At 42.6% G+C, this 27,396-nt stretch overlaps 1 protein-coding gene across 4 annotated transcripts in view; it reads right to left on the bottom strand.

Moving 5' to 3' along the window:
* Positions 1–8,252: 8,252 nt before the first annotated feature.
* Positions 8,253–27,396, bottom strand: part of ASTN2 (astrotactin 2) — a 982,181-nt gene continuing 963,037 nt past the window's right edge. The window contains exons 6-9 of one of the 4 annotated variants that reach the window (XM_011950064.1): positions 25,257–25,357; positions 23,408–23,591; positions 8,884–9,117; positions 8,253–8,655 (exon numbers count right to left, since the gene is read on the bottom strand). In XM_011950064.1, coding sequence (XP_011805454.1) covers positions 8,619–8,655; positions 8,884–9,117; positions 23,408–23,591; positions 25,257–25,357 — 556 coding nt within the window. In that variant the 3' untranslated portion in view covers positions 8,253–8,618. The remainder of the gene's footprint in view (positions 8,656–8,883; positions 9,118–23,407; positions 23,592–25,256; positions 25,358–27,396) is intronic. The other 3 variants (XM_011950065.1, XM_011950066.1, XM_011950063.1) reach the window with 3 other exon arrangements.

Raw genomic sequence — 27,396 nt, 5'->3', positions numbered from 1 at the left:
CCAAGTCTGCTAAGTTTCTATGTTTGAGGAGGCTGAGAGTTGAACTCAATTTGTCTGACTCCAAAGATTAATATTTATTCTTCAGAATTTCTCCCTCCCTTAACAATTCCTTATGAAGGTGTTTTGTTCCCTGTAACAGGGACCAGCATCTCATCTTGGTTGCCTCTCAACCTGTAACTTTCTAGTGATAGAAAGCTCATCATATTATCCTCCCAAAAAGCAGCCCTTTATATGAACACTCCCTAAGCAAATCTTTGGTCTTAACTCTATTCTCTTGAACTCCAACAAAGGGGTGCATTCCTTCAGCTGCATACTTACTATTGCAACATCTGAAGATGGGGACTGGGCCTTGGTGTATCTTCCATGTAAATGGACAGACTGTGTGTGCTCTGGTTGGAAAGGCTCTTGGGAATCATCCATATTTGTGATTCCCAAATATGGCATGTATCAAAGCCATCCCGGGAAAGTTGCAAAAACACAGAGTCCCAAGACATAATTGGAATCTCAACGAATGTGGCCTAGGAATCTGTATTTTTCCCCAAGCTCCCAAGTCATCTGGATGTTTGAACCCAGTTCCCCAAATTATATTGCATGGAAGATCAAGATCCAAAGAAGGAAAGAAATTTGCCTAGGGCTACACAGTCAATGAGTCATGCTTTTATTTTCTGATAAAAAAAGGCCAGCCTTGATGATCTTTGCAGACAGCTCCTCTAAGACTTGCCTCTTGTTCTGCCCCAGGAAGGCTGTTCGTTGACTGTGGAGTTGAATAGATTGCAAGTGAGTGAAGAAACTACGTCATCCCTGATCATAAAACCTAGTGAACTGCAGCAAATAGGCTAGTATTTGTGCTACAGAACTGCCTGGGGAGGCTAACCCAACTTGGCATTTGCCTTGATTTCTGAGAAGAGGTAAAGTTTTCCCCCTATTATTCTCTACTTGCCCAGAGGTCAGAAAAGCAGATGGACCTGGGGTTACCATGGGGTCAGGAATGCATTGGAAATAAAATCAAAAAACACTCTACTCTTGGTTCTGGCACCTTTATGATCTTAAATGGGTACTTTTTCATTTCTGGCCCTCAGTCTCCATATTTATGAAATGGGACCACTGGCCTCTGGAGGAGTTATGAGAATGTTGTTGTAGAGTGACCATGTTTTAGGCGAGAACTGCATCCTGGCTTCTTCCTAACAGCACGGCTCCAGGCAAATCACCTAAATTCCCTGAGCCTCAATACTTGTTCTGTAAAATGGGAGTGTTGATAGCTACAATATGGTGTATGTCTGACAACTAAATGAGATACTCCAACCAACACGCTTAGCACAGACCCTGGCCATGGAGTGTTCAACAAAGGGCAATTGCTGCTCTGGTCATTACTGAAATTTGTCCTTCTAATCCGAATCCCCAAGAGATCAGCCTCTCTGACCAAGGAGGAGAGTGCTAAGGCCTTACATTTGATTAGACTTTTCTAGTTCCTATACCCACCATCTCTTTAGTCCTTCAGTGGCTCCTTAGCAAATTCATAAATGAGCGTTCTGGTAGACTCCAAAATGAATTGGTCTGGGACTCAGAAGAAAGAAGCCCATAGTCCACTCTACTCAACTACAAAGGGTAGATCATGAGCCCCATTCCAGAAGACTTAAGTAAAAATGACTTTGAAACTGCATGAAGCAGTATGAGCACACATTTCTTTAGCATCTAATGTATGATTTAACCTATGGGTCCTGGAGACATAAAACACAGCCCTATCCAGGAGCTCAGATATATTAGGGGAAAACAAATATCTAAAGGCATAATTAAAACCCAATGGATTAAGTAGGAACGTCACAGATATGTGGGGATTATGAGAACTGAAAGGCAGAACTCCTACCCTGAATTTGGGGCTACAGTCAGAGCAATTTTCCTAGAATAAGTAACACTTGGGCTCCAGGAGTTTGCTCTGTAAACATCCTCCTCCTCTACAAATACATAGAATTGTTTACCCTCTCCTTTTCCAGTTGCAGGCCCTAAGAGATTGAAAAAACAATTAATAAAGCTGAAGGATTCTTCAGTGAATTTCTTGTCCAGGTAACCTGTTTATGAAGAGACTCTGAGGGCAAGACTAGGGAGAAACTAGAGTCCAGCAGCCTGTTAGTGTCAGGGCTGGGTCCAGAATCTGAATTCTGAACTACCCATTTGGGGTGCTTGTGACTACCTAAACTGACAACCTCCCCAGTCTCCCTGTTTCACATACACACACACACATACACACACAGAGGCATACATGCCTCCCTGTCCAGCAGAGCACACCTGTAGCCCCTTGCCCTCCCCTGCTGCCAACTCTTGTAAAACAGGAAAACAGAACAGCTTGGCTTTGGCTATAACATGTACAAACACTTGGAGCAAAGTTTCCAAAGGGAGACAGACAGTGAACGCCTTTCAGGGTCTGGCAGTTTTATGGGCAGAGGCCAATTAAAAAGCATACCCCCACACAAAGCCCTTGGGTTTTGTTTGGCTGTGGCCTTCTCTCCAGGCCCCTTGCAGGCTGCACTGACAGTGCAAATTGGAAGGACCACTGTTCTTGAGGGATCCTGGACATTCACAGTGCTGCTGGGGGATCTTCCTTCAGGATTTCCTCATTCGAGGCATCAGGCTCAATTTCAATGGGTGCTAGCTATGGGCTAGGTCCAGGGCAAGGCTCCAGGGTTCAGAAGGAATTCTAACCAGACCCATGCCCTTGTGTTGCTCATAGTCCTTTGGAGAAGAATGACATTGAGTGAGGAAAGGGCTAAAATGGAAGTAGGGAGTCCCCACTGTGAGACCTCGGAGAAGAGTTATCAACTCTTATGGGAGAAGGCAAAAGGCCTCAGGAAGCCAGTGTGTGACATTTAGGGTGGATCTGCCCAAGCTGGAACTCCACTCCCACCAGAGGGAGAACACATGCAAGTGATGAGAGGGGATGAGCAAAAGGCATTTTTGAGACTTTTGTGTGTCTGGAGAGTAGGGAGTTGAGTTCACAAATGACAACAATCAACATGTGTAAACTGCCTGTCACATGCCAGGTGCTGTTGTAAGTATCTAATGTAAACTGACCCATTTAATCCTGAGAAAAACCTTATGGAGGACTATTTCCTTTAAGTAGCAGAGAGATAAACCAAGGCATGAATAGGCTGTCACCTGCCCAGAGCTACTGAACCATCAGCATCCCATGGTTTGTGTGGCCAGGACAGGGACTCAGGTTGATTCTGGGGCAGTAGAGTTGGCTGGGAATGTGGTGTTGCAGAAGACGCTGAGTGTTAGGGAACTCCAGGTCTCCACGCTCTGCGGCAACCTGGCTGAGACTGTGACCCTCTCTAGACTGGCCAGAGACAGTCATCCTGCTGTTGTCAATCTCAAAGGGAGGTAGCGAAGATAAAAAAGAGATTAAAAGTGCTCTTTGTACCTGAGTCATCATCTGATATAATCTTTCACATCCATGACACATAGATCTCCCCTAGTGTGGTAGGGGCACATGGAGAACCCAGGGCCCTCAGAGGTGAACGGCTTGCTCAAGGTCACATAGCAGCTCTACTTCAGGAGCAAGACTAGACCAGAGGTCTCTACCTGAGGAGACAACAGAGTATAGTAGTTAAAATTCTGGAGTCCAAAGAGATCTGGATTGAAATCTGGTTCTGCCACATACTAGCAGCCTGAGACCAGAAAGTTTCTAAAATTCCTTCAGATTCATTTCTCATATCTTTGAAAAAAATGATAATTTATACATCACAGAGTTGTTAGAAGTATATGAAATGATATTTATGTAAAGAATGTCTTATGGTAAGCAATGAATTAAATGATGATGGTGATGAGGATAGTGAAGATGAGGAGGGAGAGGAGGGAAAGGAAGAGAAGGAGAGAACTCAGCACTATTTCTATAAGTCCAGTATTTTACACTTCCACAAAATTCTACACTACTTATGTAAGCCCCTTGCTATGGTTCCCACACCTGCATTTGAAAGTCAGCACATTTGTTATAATTACACTCAGGACCAAGAATGATTTTCACATAAAGCTAAATTATATTCTCGGCTCTCTGATGTCCCAATGACTGTTTCTGCATGATGCAAATCACGCCTCATCCATGCACACTGTCCGTTGAACCCATGTGATTCATCATTCATTTCATGCCCCAGCTAGTTCTGCCCAGTGTAACACTCAGTCAGCAGTGGGGAAAGATAAAACCCAAGTCATCAGGCTTTGATTAGCAAATCCTATTGAGTCAACTTCCTTGACACCTCTCAGATCCAGCCTCATCACTGCAATGGCCCTAGCTCAAGCTTCCTCATCTTCCTCCTAAACAATACCTATAGTCTCCTATCTAGTCTCCTTGCCGCTGACTGTCTCCTCCCCACTGTCCTACTTTGCACTCTGAACGGGCTTTTGAAAATGCTTATCTGCGCATGTCACACCTCTACTTTCAGTCCAGTGCCTTCCAATGGTCAATGTGGTCTGGCTCTGACAACTTCTCCAAACACATCCTTCATCTCCCTGACCACACCACTTGTTCACTATCCCTCAAATATGGCACACTTTTCCATCAATATGCTTGTCTCTCTGTCCCTCATGCCCTTTTTCTCCTACTCTACCTACTGAACTCTGATAAACCCTTTGACTATGAAGGTTTTCCTGATGATGACTTGCCTTCCAATGGCAGAGTCCATTGCACCCACCCTTTCTCATGTAAAGAAGTCATTTTAGGACTGGCACAGTGGCTCATGCCTATAATCCCAGCACTTTGGGAGGCCGAGTTGGGAGAATTGCCTGAGCTCAGGAGTTTGAGACAAGGTTGGGCAGGATAAAGAAAAATTACAATACAAAAAAAATTACAAAAATTAGCTGGGTGTGGTGGTGTGCGTCTGTAGTCTCAGCTACTTGGGGGACTAAGGTGGGAGGATTTCTTGAGTCTGGGAGGTTGAGGCTGCAACGAGCTGTGTTAGTACCACTGCACTGCACTCTAGCTAGGGTGACAGAGTGGGACCCTGTCTCTTAAAAAAAGTCACTATAATAACTATTTATTAAGAACTTTTGTTTTCAAGTATCCAATGGCTTTATATACATCATCTAATTTAATCTTCCCAACAGTCTTTGAAGCAATATATTTATCCCTTTCACAGATGAGAAAAGTAAGGCTTAGAGAGGTTAAGTAAATGCCAGCTAACCTGAGCTTATTAGTTAGCAATATTTGTTGAGTTTGCCTCCTAAATTTCTCTTAAGGGTTAGCCCTGACTCATTGTAAATTGCACAGCCAATATTTAAACCCAGATTGGCTTGACTCCAGAGTGTCTGATTTAGTTAGCTAAATTCTGGGAGTTCCTTAAGGGCAGGAGCTAGATCCTGTTCATATTAGTACTCCAAACCTGGAAATCAGTACTCAGGTATTGGTTGGAAGTTAGACTTAGTTTTTGACTTAAGATGGAGAAGGGAGGTACTGCACTTAGTAGCCCTAGCAGGTAGCGTGCTTACACAGTGCTCATCATTTGGAATTACTTTGTCTGCTCAAGTTTAGATCTCAGTATCTCAATACCATCACTTACTATCTACAGGATTTGGGGCAGGTCTGCCTAAACCTGAGTTTCTTGAATTGTAAAATGATCACCACAACAGCACATGACTGTTTTCCCCATGGTTAAATGAGATAAGTTTGTAGAGCCATCGGTATGATGAAGATTCCTTAAATGGTAGTTACCAGCATTTGTCTGTAGGGCACACTTTATCACAAAGTCTGCTGAGAGAAGATATTTCTTTACCATCCAGAAGGATGAAGTCATTTAGGGGTGATTTCCTATGCACCCCTAACACACACCATTGTGTGTTTACAACTTCTTTATATGGTGGTGAAGACTACACAAGAAGTCTCATCCTTGACAGCATATTGTGACATGAGCTTCCCTGGCAAGTTCCATGGCAGCGTATGGATCAATCTGGTCATGCAGAGGCCAGGGCACCATATCTTCCAGCTTCATTTATGCGTCAAGAATGTTTCTTTTTTGTAACTACACACTTCTCTTTGGGGGTCTTGTTATTGCATTAAATTCCACCATGGTGACCACTTCTCTTTGAGTTAGGTTTTTGACTCTAGTTACAATTCACATAGTTGACAGAGCTGTTAATCGTTAATTCTTTCTTTTAATCAGAATTATCTAGGCTTTTCCCACCCACATTTTCCTGGATATCTGCCCAAGACTCACAGTATTATGTATATTGTCTCTGTCAGGAGAAAAAAGAAAAAAATCAACAAAAACACTATATATTGCATTGGATGCGTGTTAACTCCTTTATCATTCAAGCTGAGAAACAACCCCTTGAGGTGGGACCAGCATTGACTCCACTTTGTTGATAAGAAACCTGAAGTCAAGTTACTCCCTTAAGGGCAATAGCTGGTGAATAGCAGTGTTGTCAGACTCAAGCTAAATCAGGCTCAGACCACCACACCAGCACACCGAGTGTTGTAATTTTCTGCAACTGTTGAGCTAAATTGTTCCTTAGGTTGGGTCAAGACAATGGAAAGCTACAGCAACTGGATAGCTCTCTGAAAACCTGGGACCCAGGCCCAGCAAACTGATAGCTCTCTGAAGGCCCATGTATACCCAGGAAGTGGTATACATGAGAGGCATTTAGAAGCTCCACCTGTATACTTAGAGAAACATAAACCCAATAATAGTAAACTTCCTGAAAAAGTGCCTTAGAGCTTAGACTGTGAGAGGTTGAGAAGCTTCCTAGGCACCAAGGTTGGAAGAATCCCTTTCTGCTTTGTTTGCTTTTGTGTTACCTATTTCCCCATATGAATCGGAGCCCTGGGGGCAAAAATGTCCTCAGTATGTAGGTTATTGGGAAGGGGATTATCAATCTCATCAACATTCGCCAAATTGAGAAGTGAAGTAGCCATTGTTTTTTCTTTTTTACTCACCACTATACAAATGAGGATAGGCATATTTTGAATGGCATATGTTTTATTGATATTCAGTATCTTTTCCTCTTGTGAAACACCACAGTGCTATACTCTCTTCTCTTAACAGGTGTCATCTTTGCATTATGATATACCTGACCTACATCCCATCTGCTCAAGCTAGGTAGCTTATTTGAGCTAATACAAGGGTGTTAAGAATTTATAACACCTCTTTGTACTCATTACCCTCCCAGGGAAGGGTATACTGGAAGCAGTAAAATTATCATTTAAAAGGAGATTTCAATTACACCTCAATAAAGCTGTTTCAAAAATAGATAAATAAAGGGAGATTTCAATGTTGGAATGTCTCCCCCTAAGCTACCATCACCTCTTTCATGGAAAATGACAATGGCACCCCTCTCTTTAGGGCCTTCTCCAATCCATTCTTCATCCTGTAGTGAGAATGATTTTCTTAAAGAGCAAGTTGACTATTTTAGTTATATAAATAGTCATGGATGCTCCAAGACAGTGTCAAGCTTCTTGTCCAAAGCTTCCAATGCCTTGCCAAGCTCCCAGCCTCACCTTGCCAAGCTCCCAGCCTCACCTTTTGACACTTGTTACTTTGATCCCTACTCTTAAGGAAAGTTTTCAGTCCTTGAAAGAGGTGTACTGTCTCTTGTTTCTGGGCTTTTGTTCATATCCCCTCTTGCTGGAGCAAATCGCATCTTTTTTTTTTTTTTTTAAGTTGTCAACTAGGCTGGATGGAGTCCAGTGGCACCATGTCGGTTCACTGCAACCTCCGCCTCCCAGGTTCAAGCAATTCTCATGCCTCGGCCTCCCAAGTAGCTGGGATTGATTACCGGCGCATGCCACCATGCTATTTTTTATTTTTTGTATTTTTAGTAGAGATGGGGTTTTGCCATATTGGCCAGGTTGGTCTCAAACTCCTGGCCTCAAGTGATCGACCTGCCCTGGCCTCCCAAAGTGCTGGGATTACAGGCACGATCCACCGTGCCTGGCAAGCAAATCCCATCTTTTTCACCTCTCTGTCTGGCTTATTTCTCCTCATCCTTTGGGTTTAGGTATCACTTTTTCAAGGAAGCATTTCAGGAGCCCTCCAGTGTGTCTCATGCTCCAACCGTGAATGCAGAGAACCTCCATTCTTCCTCTAGCACAGCTTGAAATGATCAGACTCCTCTATAATTTCCACTGGGCCATAAGTTCCCTGAGAGAAGGAAGCTTCTCTGTCTTTAGTTGCATATGCTCTGTGACTGGCACAGGGTAGATACTCAGCAAGTGAATAAACAGAGGTCTCTCAAGAACATTCCTTTGGTAAGAAATACCACCCAAGCAGAAAGAGAGACAATAGGAATTTTTAATGCATGGACAGGCCTGCAGGGGACTCTGGGCAGACTCACAGGTAGCAGGAAGAGGCAGGGTCCCACAAACTCAATAATGTCCAGCAAAAAAGAGAGAGAAGTCCTTAAAGACCCATGCTTCCTCACTGCAACCATCCTCAGAGCTTCCTTCCTGGTGCTGAAGAGGTCAAAACTGTCTCCTCTAGGGGTCAGGTCAAAACTGTCCCTCCATAGGTCTCCTCCAGGGGTCCATGGCAGGAAGAAAGCAGAGTGTGGCAGGAAGGAGGAAGAAGAGCAAAGGCCGCTTGGTCTCCACCTGAAAACTTCTGCCTCAGGATTGACAGCCATCCATAAGAAAAGGTTTAAAAAGGAGAGACTTTTGATAGAGTCAAATAATATCTTTGAAAAAATAAAAGATAGAGAAAAATGAATAATTCCATTGGTTACAAAGGTCTCTGTCCACTATCCACAGGAGAAACCATTTGCTTTGGCCTTGCTGGCAAGTTTCATCTGCTAGGCCCATCCTCAGCTGTCCCCCAGCCCACCCAGGCCCCAGGATCCAGGAGAATACTGCTCCCCCTCCCATGGAGAGTCTCTGTGCTCACGGAGGGCGATACCCTCCCTCACCGGCCCTTGGACTCCCCGTACGTGTTCCGGGCCATTGACACCATCTTCTCCTCACACGTGATTTTGGTGTCCTTGAGGATGCTGTACCACACCATGCCTGCAGGCCGGACCTCCTCGCTGCGGCAGAAAAGATAGGGCACCGTTTCCACACGGCTCTGGATGTAGGCACTCCGCAGGAGGCTGGAGCAGTGGCTACTCACCCTCTCCAGCCGCCGTAGAATCAGGTGGGCCTTCCTGAAAGGTAGGATGAAACAGCCATGATTAAAGAAGCCCAAATCAAGAGTTAGGCCTTTGAGATAGTGAGTAAATGTCAACAAACAAATGAGAATTTCTTCTCCCAATCATTTCCTATCTATTCTGGATTGGAGCGTGGAACTTCAAACACTTACTCAAAAATTACCCCAGAACCTGTCTTCTTCAATTGTGCGATGTGTTAAAAAAAATGAACAAGAGTCATAGCTTTTAACCTAATATTTTTACTTCTAGGATATGGGAGCCCTAGGAGTTTGAAGGTGACCAGCCTTGGACTCTGATCAAATAGATATTATAATGATTAAAAAGCAACAAGAACAACTAAAAGTTATTGACACCATATGCTAGACACTGGGTATGCACTTTACATACATTTTAAATATTTTATTTAGCCTTTATAACTATCCTGAATGTATTGTCTACCCCCTTTTAATGGGTGAGGAGTTCAAGCAAGGCTCAGAATAGTGACACTACTTGACTAAGGCAAACATCAAGTTGGCCACTGGAGTTGGAAATAATCTAAATCTAGGCCTGACCACCCACAGTCCCTTTCTAACTGTCTGTGTTCTCATTTCATGAACTCTTTCACACTCTTTTCTCCCAGTCTGGAAACTTTGAAATCTTGCCCTTTGTGATTCCCTTTCATCAAATATATATATGTCCCCAAATCAGAACTTTTCTGTGTCTCATTTTTTTCCATCTTTAAAAAAATGATGATGGTCTTATTCTCAAGTTGAGTATGAGAAATGCCTAATGCCTGATATAGAGCTCAGAGTAAGCTTCTAATAAATGATAGCTACTCTTATAAAGGATTGCTGGAATGACACCTCAGGATCAAGGTTACACTGAAGACTAGCCTTACCAAGAATCATTCTGTACTATGGAGGATAACCTTAAGAACTTATCTAGAGCCCTATAGGATGCTGCTGGGAGAAATCTGATGGCTGCATAGACAAATAAAGCCAGGAAGGATTGTTGCAATCACCTAGTCTAGGGTTTTTCTAAGGTGGCACTATCGACATTCTGGGCTAGATATTTTTTTGTTGTGGGAACAATCCTATAGGACATTTAGCAGCATCCCAGGGCTCCACCTACCACCAATAGTACCCTTGCCCCAGTTGTGAATTGTCAAAATTCTTTAGACATTGAAGAATTTTCAATAGCACCCTTGCCCCAGTGAAACTGTCTTTAGTCATTGCCAAATATATTCTGGGGGCAATATCACCCAAGTTGAGAACCACTGACCTATCTGACCCACTTTCATTAAAAATGTGGAAACTGAGGCTTAGAGAAGGAACAGAATGTCTTTATCCCAGGTCACATTACAAGTCAGCTGCAGTGTAAAGCTGTCTGTCTCCATGTGGAAACCACTTTTCTCTATGTTCCAGCATCTTCAAGATGCCCAGGCACCCTGGGAGGCTACATGAGAGGTTCTCTCTCCTGCTGTCCTCTCCATGCCCCTCTGATACCACAGGAGGGAAGGAGTTTTACAACAACAGACCCCACAAATGGGAGACTGTGTTAGGCACCTGCATAGCAGCTGAAAAAGGACCAGGCTTATGTGTGTACATTTTGTGGGCACAATTTATGAGGTGCCTTTCAAAAAGTCCTCTTTGTATAGTTCACCACTTGGGTGGAATATTTCCTGAGGTGCCAAGAATTCATCACTTCATAATCACACTCTAGCCACAGTCCTCTTTCCCCTTGGGCGAGTGCCCCCCCAAGAGGAGCCTGAGGAGTTTCTTTTCCATCCCTTCCATTTGAGTTCTTGCTTCGTTCTTTAATAATTCTGTGTCCTGGGGACATTTACTTAACATCTCTAAATCTGTTTCTTCATTTGAAAAATGAGACTGTTGTGAAGTTGAAGGAGATAAAGTCATTTCTTGCTCATTTATTGAGCATTTATTACGTGGCAGAACTTCTGGTAGAAAAGATGGACAAATGGAGATGACAATACGAGTGACAAAAGCAATTATAAAAGAAGTCACGAGAGCTGTGTGAAAACAGAGGAAGGTACTTAAGTAGGATCAAGGATGTCCAAGAAGACTTCCTATTACGTGTGAAACATGTGTTCAGTCTCCTAAATGAATAGGAGTTAGATAAAGAAGAGTGAAAGGCCGGGCGCGGTGGCTCAAGCCTCCCAGCACTTTGGGAGGCCGAGACGGGTGGATCACGAGGTCAGGAGATTGAGACCATCCTGAGCTACACGGTGAAACCCCGTCTCTACTAAAAAAAAATACAAAAAACTAGCCAGGCGAGATGGCGGGCGCCTGTAGTCCCAGCTACTCAGGAGGCTGAGGCAGGAGAATGGCGTAAACCCGGGAGGCGGAGCTTGCAGTGAGCCAAGATTGTGCCACTGCACTCCAGCCTGGGCGACAGAGCTAGACTCCGTCTCCAAAAAAAAAAAAAAAAAAAGAAAGGCGGCTGGGCACGGTGACTCAAGCACTTTAGGAGGCCAAGGCGGGTGGATCACAAGGTCAGAAGTTCGACAGCAGCCTGGCCAACATGGTGAAACTCTGTCTCTACTAAAAATACAAAAATTAGCTGGGCATGGTGGTGGGCACCTGTAATCCCAGCTACTCAGGAGGCTGAGGCAGGAGAATTGTTTGAAACCATAAGGCGGAGGTTACAGTGAACCAAGACTGTGCCACTGTACTCCAGCCTGGGCAACAAGAGCGAAACTCCACCTCAAAAAAAAAAGTAAAGGTAAAAGTACAGAGATAAGAGATGCATAGATGTTCTGAGAATCTATGGCTGCAATACAGTGTACAAGTAGGGACACAGGGAAAACTGGAAGGAGCCAGAGTCAGGCTGCTGGAGCCTAGCAGCTAGGACAGTGGTTGTACAGAGTAATGATACATCCACAGGCTCCAGAACACCGACTGCTCAGGTTCAAATCCCAGCTCAGCCACTCACTCTGTGCGATACAGAGTGAACTGCTTTACCACTTGTTCCACAGTTTTCTTACCTTACCCACAAAATGAAAATAATAACTGTATCTACCAAAGTGTTATTTTTAAAATAAAAAATTAACACATAATAAACTGTCAATAAATGTTATCTATGATTATTGTCTTGAGAGTAAGTGGTAGATTTATCGAAATACTTCAAGAAGCAAAGTAACAGGTTTGGAGCTGAACTGTTTAAAAATACTTCTGGTTGTTTGAGGAGAACTGAGTGGAAGCAGGCAAAACACAGAATTAAACCAAGTGGAGGCTGGGAGTGGTGGCTCATGCCTGTAATCCCAAAACTTTGGGAGGATGAGGTGAACAGATCACCGGAGGTCAGGAGTTTGATACCAGCCTGGCCAACATGGTAAAACCCTGTCTCTACTAAAAATACAAAAATTAGCCGGGTCTTGTGGTATATGCCTGTAATCCCAGCTACTTGGGAAGCTGAAGCTGGAGAATTGCTTGAACCCAAGAGGCGGAGGTTGCAGTGAGCAGAGATCATACCATTGCACTCCAGCCTGGGCAACAAGAGCAAAACTCTATCTCAAAAAAAAAAAAAAAAAAAAAAGTAACCAAGTGGAGTGCACAGTGAGGTGTTAACTGTTTCCCATTGTTGTACTTACAGGTGTTGGTTTGATTTTTGTCTATACTGATAAAAAAAAAAGCTTCTTTTCTTGGTTTGCTCATCTATGCAAGGGGAACAGCAGATGGCTCACCTCATAAAGTTATAACGAGGGTTAAGTCAGTACATGTCAAACTCTTAGAAAATTACTTGGCACAAAGTAGCACCTGATGCATGCTAGAAAGTATCATTACCATTATCATTACTACCACCACCATCACTCTCATGGTCATCATCATTATTACATATCGTTAGGTGTATTTTGGGTACCAGGCACTGCGACTGGTATTAACTAGTTTAAGCCTTGGGTATCTTTATAAGTCAGTGACAAGAGACAGGCAGATAGAAATATTAACAGCCTCTAATTTGGGGGCAGAGCACTGGGCTGAGGAACACTAAGCATGCTGTTCTGGGAATATAAAAGATGGACACCAATCCTCGGTTTGGAGACCCAGAGTAGTCGCTCAAGAGGATGCCACACCTGAGCTAGGTCTTCAATAATGAAACAGCATTTTCAGGTAGATGAGAAGGCAGAGGAAATTGCCCATCCCAAGTTAGACTGGAGAGAACATAAACCACTGGTTGTTTGAAATAACCAGTGCAAAGAATAGGTGGGAGACCAGTGAGCTTGGCAGGGATCAGACCAGGCAGACTCTTCCAAGTCATGATGTAGTATTTGGATTTTATTCTGGGCAATGGAGAGACATTTTCTGATTAGACAGTTACAGAAGTAAGCGATAAATATAAATAGAAAATAATGTTGGAAAAGACAATTCTTCCAACATGCCCAAATGCCCTTCTTCCAAAGGAACAGACAAAGCCTCCTTTTGCATGGATTAGGAAAATATATTTGGAGTGAGAAAATGATTTTGCCTTTAAGGAACACCTTGAGTTAGTAACAAAGGCAAAGCTAGAACCAGGGTTCCTGATTCCAGAGTCAAGATGAAGTGTTGGCTCTGGAATCCCAGATTTAAATCCCAGCTCTATAAATTACAGCTATGTGGTTTGTGAGCAAATTCTTCAATGCCACTAACTCTCAGTTGTAGCATCCATAAAATGAGAATAACAATTTTGTTGGGAGGATGAGATACTATGGACAATTTGCTTAGCTCTAAGTAAATGTTAGCAATGACTGAAAGCAGAATATTATAGTGAAAAGGACACAGGCTTTAGAGCCCATAAGGGCAAGTCCCTTCACCTTCCTAAGCCTCAGTTTTCTCTTGTATAAATGAAAACAGAAATACTTATTTTGTAGGGCTGTTGTTAGGTTGAAATGAAATGATGGCTACAGGCATCCAGCACAAGACTTTGTACATAACAGGCACTGAACCAATGTTTGCATTTAGAAAACAAAGAAGAGGCCGGGCATGGTGGCTCTAGCCTGTAATCCCAGCACTTTGGGAGGCTGAGATGGGCAGATCACGAGGTCAGGAGATCGAGACCATCCTGGCTAACACAGTGAAACCCCGCCTCTACTAAAAAATACAAAAAAACTAGCCGGGCGAGGTGGCGGGCGCCTGTAGTCCAGCTACTCGGGAGGCTGAGGCAGGAGAATGGCCTAAACCCGGGAGGCGGAGCTTGCAGTGAGTTGAGATCCGGCCACCGCACTCCAGCCTGGGCGACAGAGCGAGACTCCGTCTTAAAAAAAAAAAAAAAAAGAAAACAAAGAAGAATTCAGAAAGTGAAGCCATGGAGAGAAGGGTTTCAGGTGCTCAAAGACTGGGAAGAAGGAAGAGTAGGAGTGAGAGAGACCAAAGGCAAAAATGCTGTCTAATAAATTGTAGGCAATAGAGATCCATAAATCAAAAGGCTAGGCGTGCTTCAAGTTTTCCCTGGAGGGGAAATCATAGGTCAGAGTGACCACTTTTCTCAAATACTGGAAATGAAATCTTCCTCACTGGAGATAGGACCCACTGGGATAGGAAGCAAGAGGTGAGGGAAGGCCACCACATACTAATTTATTGTTTTATCAGCAGGTGAGACTGAGACAGGAATTGTTTGTGAAAGAGTCAGGAGCTGGGCCCAAATGCCACTTTGCTGGGAACAATTCTATTCCCAGCACCATTCCCCAATCAGCTGTTGACTCACTAATCAGGACAGAGACCCAATTTCTAAGGGGTCCCTGAAATGGAGAAAAAGAAGACAGGCAGGAAGAAAACATTTCCATTCGCCTCCCTCCCTCCTCCCTGCCTTCTGGAGTTGAGCTAAAGTGTCTCTGAGTTAGCTGACCCCAAGCTTAATAAGAATTGAGGACATGATGTGGTTGCACAAAAATGGGAACATAACCTTCAGAAGTGGAGAGGACAGAGGTTAAGGGAAGTAATGGCTTTATTCATGGTGTCCTCGTCAGGCTCCATCTGGAGAACCTCCGACACTTCTGGTAAGAGGGACACATGTAAACTGCAGCCAGATCATGATGCTGGGGGGTGTCTAAAAGCAAGCCTGCTGAGCTGAAAGCAGGAATGGAGAGTCCATGGAAGAGGAGATTTAGGCCATTAGTTACATTGTTGTAGCAACAAAAGACAAATGGGCAATAATCTGAGGGTCAGGGATGATAATGACTATAATTTACTGAGCACCCACTATGTGCCAGAAAGTGTACCTATGCAACATTATTTTACATCTAATCCTCAACACAATTTTAGAGTCTACAGGTGATAAAAAAGAGCTTCAAGCCAGTCATTGATTTGACCAGGGTGACAGGAGGACAGGGAGAAGTTTCAATCCTCTACTATAAGGCACCAAAGCATATGACACAGCCATCCTAAAACTATCAGAAGATACATTTGGCTCAAAATAATAAAAAATGTAAAGCTAAAGTCCTCCAAATTTAGAATGGTTTATTCCATGTGGCAGTGGGTTCCCCATCAGTGGAGGTGATTAAATCAATTCTGTTTTAGAAAGGGGTGTGCTACAGTGGGAGTCGTAACAGGTGTTTGTCATTGTTGTTTATTTGTTTTTAATCTAAAAGGCATGAGAGCCTTGATCCACAGAGAAATATCATCTGATGACCACTCACTTCACAGCAAAAGTTGCTGTAACACAATTGCCAAGCACTGAATTCCTGAGCCGAGAGGACCACTTTTGCTGAGGCTCTATTCATGACTCAAAGTTACACTGAAATTTCATTTTCAGGAAGCCTTCCAGATCTTCCCAGCTATCATAAGTCATGTTTTCCCATTTGCTGCTGAAGCATTTTATGTATTTGTGGAGATACATATCACATTTTTTCTTAGTTGTGCACATATCTTGGGATGCGATGTGGTTTCACAGGACACCAGCTGAATATCAGAAGACAATATTCTAAATTCAGACTCCAACACTTAGAGCTTAGACCTTGCAACTATGGACAGTTTACATAACTCCACATGATTCTCTGTTGCTTAATCTTCAATATCTATTGTTAGGGAGATTAAATGAAATATAAATAACTGGGTCAATAACAGATGCTCAACTAATATTTCCCACCTGCTTCTTGGACAGTGTAGGTCTCCTCTGGTGTCCAACTCTTTACTATGCAAGAACAACGAATTAATAAATGCAAACTGCCAGGCGCGGTGTCTCACACCTGTAATCCCAGCACTTTGGGAGGCTGAGGCGGGCGGATCACTTGTGGTCGGGAGTTTGAGACCAGCCTGGCCAACACGGTGAAACCCCGTCTCTACTAAAAATACAAAAATTGGCCAGGCGTAGTGGCGGGTGCCTGTAATCCCAGGTACTTGGGAGGCTGAGGCAAGAGAATTGTTTGAACATGGGAGGCAGAGGTTGCAGTGAGCTGAGATTGCACCACCGCACTCCAGTCTGGGCGACAGAGCAAGACTTCGTCTTGGAGATGGGGGCAGGGAGGGAAGGAAGGAAGGAAGGAAATGCAAACTGACTTGAAGTGAGAAAATTTTCAGTCCTTAGCTTTCAAAACACAGCAGCTCTTCGGCAAGGGTCAATAAAGGGATGAAATGGCATAAAAGTATCAAGTGGATCTAAAGAAATAATCAGGCAAGTGGGCAAAAGGTTTATGTGGATTTGTTTATAATAACAAAGAAACTGTAAGAAATATAGTTGGTTGTTAATACAAAACCAGATTAATGTGTGATACAGTCACATATTTGCATGACTAAAAGACCCTTAAAAAAGATAAAACATTGACATATGTATCTGCGGGGAAAAACTTGTACGGCATATTGTTAAATAGAAATAGGCAGATATTAGAACATAGTTCATGGATTTGTTAAACATAGTAGAGATGATAGAGCTATGGTTGTAGACATGAACATATTCTTAAGCCTGTATCTGTTTCTCTATCTCCATGCATTTCCATATCTGTATATGGAAATACATATGTACACTGTTAACAATGCAATCTCTGGGGTAGGGTTGGGATTATGTGGCCGAGAGGTGCACAATTTTCATTATTTTATATATTTCTGTATCATTTGGATTTTATATAATGAACAAGAATTATTTCAGAACAAAATCAAATGAAGGTATTTTCATTTTAAAATATGAATATATACACATATATTTTTAAGCTGATGTGATGAACTTGTGCAATGAAGCCATGGTTTTATGACTTTCCAGTAGTTCATCAGGGTTACTTTCAAAATAAACCTCCATCAAATTTAGCCTCAGCTTGCTCCTATCCAACAGAAAGTCAGAAGCTCAGATACTGCCACTGGTTATACAACTTTAACACCAGGTTTGAAATGTGATTTGTAAGGTGACCACTGAAAATGTTTGCATTTGCTTTTCCTTTTCATCCACTCAGAAGAAATCATAAGACTTTTTCAAAAATGTGTTCTTTGATGACAGAAATGACTGAGTCTCAACTGATCCAAAGCTATTTCAGTTGGAACTGATGGGAACTTCAAGACAATAACTAACCTTGCTATATACTATCAGTGGGGAAAACAGATCCATGGGACACTTGTTCAACATCCAAAGTCAGTGTGTTTTGTTAGCATTTCTTTGTTAGTAATAGTTAGTTGGTATTAGTATTAGTATTTGTTTCTTAATTGAAGGTAGAATGGAAGATACCTTTAATTATAAGATATGTCAATGCTTTAATAACAGCCATTCAAGAAAAGAGGAATACAATGCTTAATGTACACATCCACTGTGCACAATCTGTCCTGATTTTAGAAATGCCACTTATACAGAAAAAAGTTAAAAGTGCTTCTGAGATTATAGGAATATGACCCTAGAAGCCTAAGTCTGCTCTTGTTCCCACTATCTTAAAAATTCCGAGAGTTAATTCAACATATCCAAAGAAGCAGCTAACACAATCTTGGAGGAATACACAGTGACATCCCAGGCTTCTTTGTTTTCACTAAGAACACAGCAGGGGATGTGTAACTCTTTTCAAATCCCATGACATGTTGAGAAAGATCCTGTGATGATTTCTGCAATCTATTCGTAATGCCTGCCATGGAGGCAAGAGGAGCTGACATCATAAATACATCATTCCTGGTCCAGATAGATCAATTTCATGGAAGCAAAATGTCCTCAAGAGCTTGCTGTCTCCTCTCTCTCAATATGCTCAAACGTAACTGAAAGTATAGAGAAGCCCAAGAGTGGTCAAGGATGTTCTGACCCGAGAAAATTCTGGTCCCTGGCCACCTATGAGCTCGGTTTTTCAAGTCTCCTAATAGGAACCTTATGGTTGGGGACAGCTGGGTGTCAGCAGGTCTTCTTCGAGCAGCTGTTTGCAGTAACCTGTGATCATAAGAACTAGGCTCTGGGGGACAATGGCCTGATAGATTTATTAGGCAGAGGTAAGAGATGTCCTTTTGTCACTAAATCTTATGGGGACACATATGACCACAGATTTAGGAAAGATTTGAAAACATTTTGGGGTTTAGTGATTACATAGTCCAAGAGAATCCTAATAGAGCTCATCTTATGATATCAGTCCTCAATGTACTCCTGGAAAAAGCTCTTATCACTCTAGTCATCCTGGGTCCCTGAGAAACAAAACGTGCAGGGCTGAAGGTGAAATGATACTAACGATGTGTCTGTTCTTTGGTCTTTATGACCTTCAGCGTTTTCTGGTTCTTTGGCTTCCCAGCTGGAAAAGACTTTGGAGTTCAGCCCTTTCATGTTACAAACGAGGTCCAGAATGGGGATGGCTTGTGTCCAAGGTCACACAACAAGTAGGTGACAAGGCTAGGACAGAATCCCTGGGCTCCTGGCTTTGGAGAAGCATCTTGCCATCTCTTATTTACACTGTGATGTTCTGCACACTTGCTAATCCTTGAAAGGCAGAGCAAATTTATCCAAATTGCTCCTCTGTTTAAAACATTTATATGGCTTCTGGGAGAAAGAAGAAACTTGTGAACAGAACTCACAAGAGCCATCATGATCCATCCTTTGCTAAACAATCCAGCCTTGTTGTTTTTGTTTGTTTGCTTTTCCTTTTCACCTTGAACTCTCCTCTTTCACTTTGAACTCTCTTCTCCAATAAGATTTGTATTTTTAACTGAACTATATTCTCTTACCCAACCTTCTCTCATCTTCGCATTGGTAATTCCTTCTGATGAGAAGACTCTCTCCCTTCCACCTGGAGGACCCTTCTTCATTCTGTTTCTAAACTTAGAAACGTTCTTTCTTTCACAAGGATTCTTCCTTGAGCTCCAGGTCTGGATTAGCTGCTTCAACTTTCTGCATCTGGAACTTGGTCACTCCAAGTGTGCTTTTGGGGCCAACAACATTAACATCACTATGAGAGCTTGTTACGTTGCATTTTTTGGAATGTTAAAAGACCTCAGAGTTCGTGGAATTCAATAAATGCAGAATCTCAGGCCCAACCCAGACTACTGAGTCAATTTAGATTGTAACAAGTCCCCAGGTGATTCTCAGGCACGTTAAAGTTTGAGAAGCACTGCTCTGAAATGCTCGTCCATTCACATGCCAAATGCCACTGCAATTGCTGGCTGACCAATCTTTTCCTCATTACATGCTGAACCTTGTAAAGGCAGGATCTGTCATCTTCACTTGTATTTTTAGCCTCCAGTACATGGCCTGACACATAGTTAGCACATTAAATGAATGAATGAATGAAGTGAGATACCTTCAAGTCTTTTAATATTTGCAAGGACATTGCATTTCTTGGAATATTAGAAGACTTCAGAGTTCATGGAATTCAATTGTTTCCAACTGTGATGTAAAGATTCTTGAGGGCTTGGAGAGACATAAGGGATGCTTGGGATTGGGTGGGGTGGAGGGGCATAGAAGAGGAGACCCAGCAGGTGGGACTCCAGGCCACCCACTCCAGTTTCTACCAGAACAAATCTTTAGTCATCTGGTCCACACATTTAATCATCTCATTACCCAATTACTCAACAACTAATTACTTAGCACCTACTTATAAATGTGAATACGACATAAGGGATCACTAACTACACATAGTTTACATTGTAGTGGGAAAGACAGATAATATGTAAGTAAACATACAAGCAATATAAGATTCTAACTCTAGTAAGTGGAGGAAAGATAGTTAAACCATGACAGAGCAAATGGGTAGACATTTTAGAGAATTCTCTGTGGAGGTGGGCTGTGATTCCATGTAAGATTTATTTAGGAAAAAAAAAGCCACTGGTTAAAAAAAAAATAACACTGTTCTAGTTCATCCTGATCATGTTATAGGTGAGGAGACTGAAGGCCAGAAAGCGGCAGAGCCCAGGGTTGCACAGTGAGTTTATTAGCAGCACGAGGATAGATTAGGAGGCAGCTTCCCTGATTCCTGCTGACATAATCAGTGTGGGATGCTGGAGCAATCTCACATATCCTCCTGGAGACTAGAAAGACCAGAGGAGAAGGAAGTTGGGTGACAGGGTGGGGACGTTCACAGACAGTGGCTGGTGACTGCCTGACTAGGGGTTAGCAGGTTATCACAGTCCTACTGAGTGGATTGCCCGTCCTTTGTGGGCGGCCTGGCGGCCTTTCCAGAAGATTTATGTCCTGGAGGCCCATAAAGGATTCCAGGAGGCTGTAAAGACAAAGTCCGAAGTGGAGCTCTGGTTTCGCTTCCACACAAACTCTCTGAGCCCTCTGGGAAAGCCCAAAAGAGTGGAATGCCTGCCTCCGTCCATAGGCAAGATGGCAGCTGAGACGACTCACACAGCAGCTTTCATCTGGGGCTCTTCACTTCTGCCTGCCAGTCTGGCCCTCTTTTAGGTTTTATCTAAAGAAGCTTCCTTTCATGTGCAAGGGAGAAAGTTAAAGTCCAGGACCCAACAGAACTGATAAGGCCTTGCCCTGGGGTGAGATCCCTTTTATCCCTGGACCAAGCTCTCATTTCTGTCCCTGAGAGCCTAAAATTCTTGGAGGGCCATTGCAAATGTTCTAAGGGCTCAAGGTGAGAACTCAAGGCAGAACTGGCCTCCATGTCAAACTCTGCACAGCTGGGCAGCTCATTTTGCCCCATGGGACCTCAATTTCCTTATCATCCAAAAAATGGCATTAATACCCTATTAATACCCTATATGATCATTTCGAAGTTTTCAAAGCATGAAGTGCTGCCCACTAAATATTTCAGGAAGTCATGCGATTCTCTCCAATGCACCAACGCCACCCTGGCCTAGAATGCTAGGCTGTCTTCCTGGGACTATTATCACAACAGCCTCTAGAGTCTCACTTTCGCTTTCTTACCTTGACCCCTATAATCAAGCCAGAGGAATCTTTCTCCTTTGATGGTGTGATAATATTATTCCTTTTTGTGAAAAATACTTGAAAAGCTTACCATTACCCTAAGGAGATAATACCAACTTCTTAACCTAATTTAAAGAGCATTCAGGATCTGGCTCCCACTGACTTCCCCCTTATTATCTCTTACCACTCCTGCTGTCACACACTTTGTTGCAACTACACGGAAATTCTTTAGTTGCTCTAAACACAGTGTTTACCAAAGTGTAGGCTGAGTTCCTCTAGGGTAGGGAAAGGATTTTAGGTGGTACTCAAGATGATCACAGACCCAGTATTAAACAAAAATGAATCACATTTGCAAAAGTGGTTAGATTAGCTCTTGCATTCTCTTCTCCTCTTTCAGGTTACTTCAAAAAGAAAACATTGGGCCGGCAGGTGGCTCATGCTTGTAATCCAAGCACTTTGGGAGACTGAGATAGGCGGATCACTTGAGGTCAGGAGTTCGAAACCAGCCTGGCCAACTTGGTGAAATCCTCTCTCTACTAAAAAAATTTTTTTCAAATTAGCCTGGCATGGTGGTGGGTGTCTATAATCCCAGCCACTTGGAAGGCTAAGGCAGGAGAATCGCTTGAACTCAACAGGCGGAGGTTGCAGTGAGCCAAGATAGCACCACTGCTCTCCAGCCTGGGCAACAAGAGTGAAACTCCATCTCAAAAAAAGAAAAGACAATCTTGGTTTGGGGCTGTGTCTTTAACACTTCTCTAACTAATCTCCCTTTTGAAGGGACAGCCTCAGGCTCTGCTAGAATTGAACAACATTGTTTTCTGTTTTTTGTCTTGTTCCACTTTTGTTGATTTTGTCCATTGTATTGAAGGGTTAGGTTTCATTTTCTATTAAGGGAAGATGGTGTTGGCTTTTGTTTTACAAGATGATGTTGTGTTTTCTGTTCAAATACATTTTTAATAAGAAGTGAATCTAAGAAAGAAATACAAAATAAAATATATATGGTGGTGAGATGGCAAAAGTCATAAAAGTGGTAGGCAAATGATCCAAAGTTGAGAAGAAAACTTCCACTGTCATGTAATATTTTCTCTTCTGAGCATTCCGTCGGGTAGTTTCTCTACTCCAAACACCTATCCTTCTACCCAGCAACCCTCACTTACCTTACCCCAACTGAAACCTTAGGCCTCAGGCTCTCAGCCCCAGTGCAGCTTCATTGGGTGACCTAGACCAGATGCCTATGTCTCATGTGTGTTCCCAAAGAGTTCTGTTCTTCTGCTATCATGACACTTATTATTCCTGCTCTACATAACTGCCTGTTTAACTACCTGCAACAGGAAGTTATATATAGGTAGCAACCATTTCTACCTTTTTACCATTGCATTGTCAGCAGCCACCACATAACAGGTGCTGTTAAATATATGCTGAATGGGTGAATGTTGCTAGATGCAAGACATAAAATGCAGCCACCAGTGCATATACTGCTTTATGAAACTTTAGATGATAGTGACCGTGCCTTAGTTCTGTTTGAATCATTGCTGATTCCTGGCATAGTGACTGGCATGCAGGACAAAAATAAAGCCTTTATACATCTTGAATTCATAAATTTATGTAGTCGTCTTCACTAATGGACTTTAGTCAAAATCATAGCTATTTACTGTAGAAAAACTCAGACTTCTTATGGAAGACTGAGAAAGGCCCTGGATTATGCGTCATGGCCCCGCTGCTGTTCTCCTCCGTGATCTTGGTTAGGACCCAGGCCTTCAAAGAGCCTAAGTTTCCTATCTGTAAAACGAGGTGGGAGATGAGCAAGGAGAATGATTAATGCAAAGAGCATCAATGCCCTTTCCCTATTAAACATTCCAGGAGTGCAGGAATCTAAAGTTCCAAGATTCTTTCATTCTCCCTGCTCATTTTCTATTTTTAGCCTTGACACGACTAAGGTGATAATCACCCTTATTTACTTGATAAAACCTATTCTCAGCCTATGGGGAAAGGGTCCAGAAAAGTCAACTGGAAGCAAAAAGAATATGCCCTTCCAATCACACAAATACGCCCATACCTGGGCCCCAGCTCATCCTCACTTCTCCAGACGAAGTCGCCAAATTTTTCATAGTGAGAGTTGTAGTGGTGTTGGACTCGGAACAGCATCGAGGCTGAGACCTCCATCAGGGTGTTGTAGGCCATCTGCTGCTCCTTTCCACTTGTGTACCCATTGTACAGATTGTAGATCTTGTCAGCTATTTCTGAGAGGTCAGAAGGGCAGAAATTGATCACTGGGTGGTGAAAACAAGTAAGGATATAAGCATGGGCTTCAATAAGAAAGGCACAGTGGTGGGACAGTTTGCTTGCATAAGCTCTGGGAGCAGACAAACCTTAATTCCATCAGGAATACGTTATTGACTGGTTGTGTTTGGTTTCCTATCATCTGGAGGTAATGATGTCTATTCTGGAGGTGCACTGGGAGAACTGAATTAAAGAGTGGATACAAAGCACTCAACACAGGGCCTGGCACAAAGTTAGTGCTCATAATTGCAAGCTTAATTATCAATATAATTATTGTACCTGTGATTTTATATACAATTGGCTTTAATAAACTGTCTTGGATAATCTCAACACCCTCCTTCTATTTCCCCTTTGTTGTATTTCCAACACATTTCTGTGATCAGGTCTGATAGGTCCCCATTTGAAACACATTTCAAAGAAAATCCAAAGGCTTCTGCTTGCTGTTCATGGTTATTCCTACTGCTTCAGTTACTCCTGCTAATGAAAGTAACTTCAATTCATCATGAGTAGAAGGTATATTCTTTCAGCTTCAAAAACGCTGATCGAAATCTCTATGTGGCCCTAAATCATTACTGACAACAGTTGCCACTAGGAGAATCTGGAAACTTAGAGTACAAATGGGAGGAACATTTATGTTACCCTATTTTCTACTCTGATTTTTATTTGTACTTTTTTTTAAAACAATGGACATGTGTTATTTTAAAATAAAATTTTTTTAAATTTATCAGGAAAATACTTCAAATCCCGTCTCCTTTGGTAGCATATAAAACATTTATAATTGAGTTTATTATTGAGCCATCTGCAGAAATGTCTGTCTCACCACCCACAATGTGAATTCCTAAAAGGTGGAGACCATGTCTCTACTGAATTGCTTGAACTTTTGAGAAATAATTGTTCAACTTTAAGTAGACCACCAGGACTTATGAGCCACTGTCACATTTTGCTAGACTTGATGTAGAAACTGCATCTACACAATGCTCAAGAACTAAGTATATGGTGTATCTGATTGACTAATTGTACTTTTTTCAGGTGTTTTTTTGCCTGCTGTTTACACCATGAACCAGGAGCAGCAAAAACATTTAATCTTGCATGCTAACTGACTGATAATCACTGATGGTAGCTCTCTGCTGAGGATTCTGAGGCCACCATGGGACTGGATGGAACAGCATGCTGTGATCTGCTAAAGATGTCTGCTATGGGCACCACAAGGTGAAATGGTCTTCTAGGTGCCATCTCTTTACTATTCTAGCAAAGACAAGTGGGAGAAAATGATTGGTCCCTGAGAAATCTAGGCCAAGGGACAAGACACAGTCATGGGGCTCTGACTCGCTACCATTCCAGGCCTGTAAGTCAGAACACAGATCATCTCTCTAAAAGAGGGGGAAGTCTTTCCACTGCCAAAGATATTGCTAGTTAATCTTAATGTTTCCCTTCATGAATTTGATTAATTTAGCTCCATGTTCCTCCTGTTCCCTTAGTGCCTGCCTTCACTTTCTTCTCCCTGTGCCAGTGTGTTGGTGTATGTGTGTGTGTATGTGTGTACGTTTAATGATTAGTGACTGTTGGGTACAGAACTTAGGGGAAATATGGGAGTTACCTTGGAGTTGAAAAACTGGGTTACCTACCTTCTGCCTTGTTGTCATCTACCAGTGGACAGGCCGTCCTCAGGGTCACTGTGCTTAGCTCTGAGTGCCTCCCTCGTGTATCCACAGCATATAGAGTGAACCTGCAGCACAGCAAGAAAACAGAGCACCAGGCTATGACTTCACAGAAGGCCCTGGGAGTTGCAGGGAAGAACACAGAGTCATGGCACATTAGGCTACAGGAAAAATGATTTTTAAAAAAGAATGATAATTATAAAGTATTTACCGAGCACTAACTGCCTACTTGGCACTTTGCACTTCATCTCAGCCTAAAAGGGAGGGATTTTTTTGTCACCCACATCTTGTCAATGAGGACACTGAGACTTAGATTGTGTATCTTTCCACTGTCTCAGTTCCTGAGGGACAGAACGGGGGTATTGAATTCAAGCCATCTGAGTCCAGGGTCTGAGAAGTGAGCCCTAATGCTATCCTTTATGGCTGGATAGATCCATTTATATATTCATTATTTACTCATTTAAGAAATATTTATTGAGCATTTACTCCACACCAGGAAGTACTTTAAGTGCTAAGGTTATAAAGATGAACAAGAGAGTCAAGGTCACAGATCAAAAAAATAAGTAAAAATTAAAAAGTAAAAACAAAAAATCAGATAATCGTTTAGTGTGGAAGAAAATATACCAGAATAATGAGAGAAAGACTAATGCGGGAGTGTGGGGAGTATAGGCTTCAGAATGTAGCCCATGAAAGCCTTCCTGAAGAAGAATCTTTAGGACCTAAGACCTGAATAGTGAGAAAGAACTGGTTTATGGAAGGAAGACCTGGGGAAAGAGCATTCTATGTAGGATGCTGAGGAAATACAAAGGTCCTGAGGAGAGAAGGAGCCCAGACAGTTGAAGAAATGGGTAGCCAGTATGGCTGAAACAAAGGGAGATGAGGTAAAAGGTTGGTGAGAACCTTGTAGGCCATGCCAGGGAGACTGGGGGTTAATCTGGCTATAAGGCATATCCCCACCTTTCTGTAATGTCATCCGAAGCTCCATGCTATATTGGTGGGAGCAGACACAGCCTGTGTGGCCTTAGAAGGGAGGAACTGGTAAAACGTAGACCTGGTAGATTCAAGTCTAATTCAGAGCACTTAATTCTTTCTAGAGCAGCCTCTGTCCTCTGTCCTATCTTGGGGAAGCTCTGTGACTCTTGTATTCCCAGATCTCCAAGTTCTACAGTTAAGCAAAGTCTAAGAAGGGAGCAGAAACGACTTTCTAGGTGATATGAGCCTTAGAGGCCAAGAAGAGTCTGAATAGAAGAGTTGAGCATCTGAGTGCTCTGTCTGCATCATGCCATCCTTTTTCACTAGCTTTTAAGGGTAGAGGCAGTAGTGTGAAGTGGGTAGAGGGTTCCCTACATTAAGCAGAAGAGACTGGGGTCCTAATGGCCCTATTTTCTTAACTCCTCCCCTGCATCTCAAAGTATCCCATGTTATAAAAATAGGCAAAACACTATGATTACCAAGTGTCAGGATGGTGAGCCCTGATTGGCCATACTTACTTGCACTTAATAATTATAAGTTGGTTACACAAATTAATTATTAAGTGCTAAGACCCTAATATGTGTCAAGCACTGAGCTAAGAGTTACCTACATTAACACAATTAGTTCCCCGACACAATCCTAAATGACAGGTACTATTACTCTCTTTATTTTATATGTGAGGCTCAGAGGAGGGAAACAGCTTGCCCAGAACCACTGGTAATTACTAGGATTGGCAATTTAAACCTTGGTTTCTCTGACTCTAAAGTTCATACATGCAACCACCCTAAGCTGTTGTCTTCTGATCACAGTTCTATAGAAACCAACTCTGCAAAAATGTGATTCCATTAGCTACATTTGCTGAACCCCAACTATGTTGAAGCAGTGCCATCTCATATGTTTTCTGATCTTATGAAAACATGCTAAAATAATCACCCTCATTATCTACACCTTTCAGAAGATAAAACTGAAGATTAAAAAAATTAAGCAATGTGTCCAAAGTCACAGGTTCAGAAAATTAAGGAGCCAAGACGATCATCTGTCTTACTCTAAAACCCACGCTCTTTGCTCTCAGCTGCCATTTTATTGCTCCCACTTGCAAGCTCAGAGGATCAGATCCGGGTTACCTACATGGGCC

Source organism: Colobus angolensis, unplaced genomic scaffold, assembly GCF_000951035.1.
Source record: "Colobus angolensis palliatus isolate OR3802 unplaced genomic scaffold, Cang.pa_1.0 Scaffold301, whole genome shotgun sequence".
Lineage (NCBI taxonomy): Eukaryota > Metazoa > Chordata > Mammalia > Primates > Cercopithecidae > Colobus > Colobus angolensis.
This window is presented reverse-complemented; position numbering and strand designations above follow the sequence as displayed.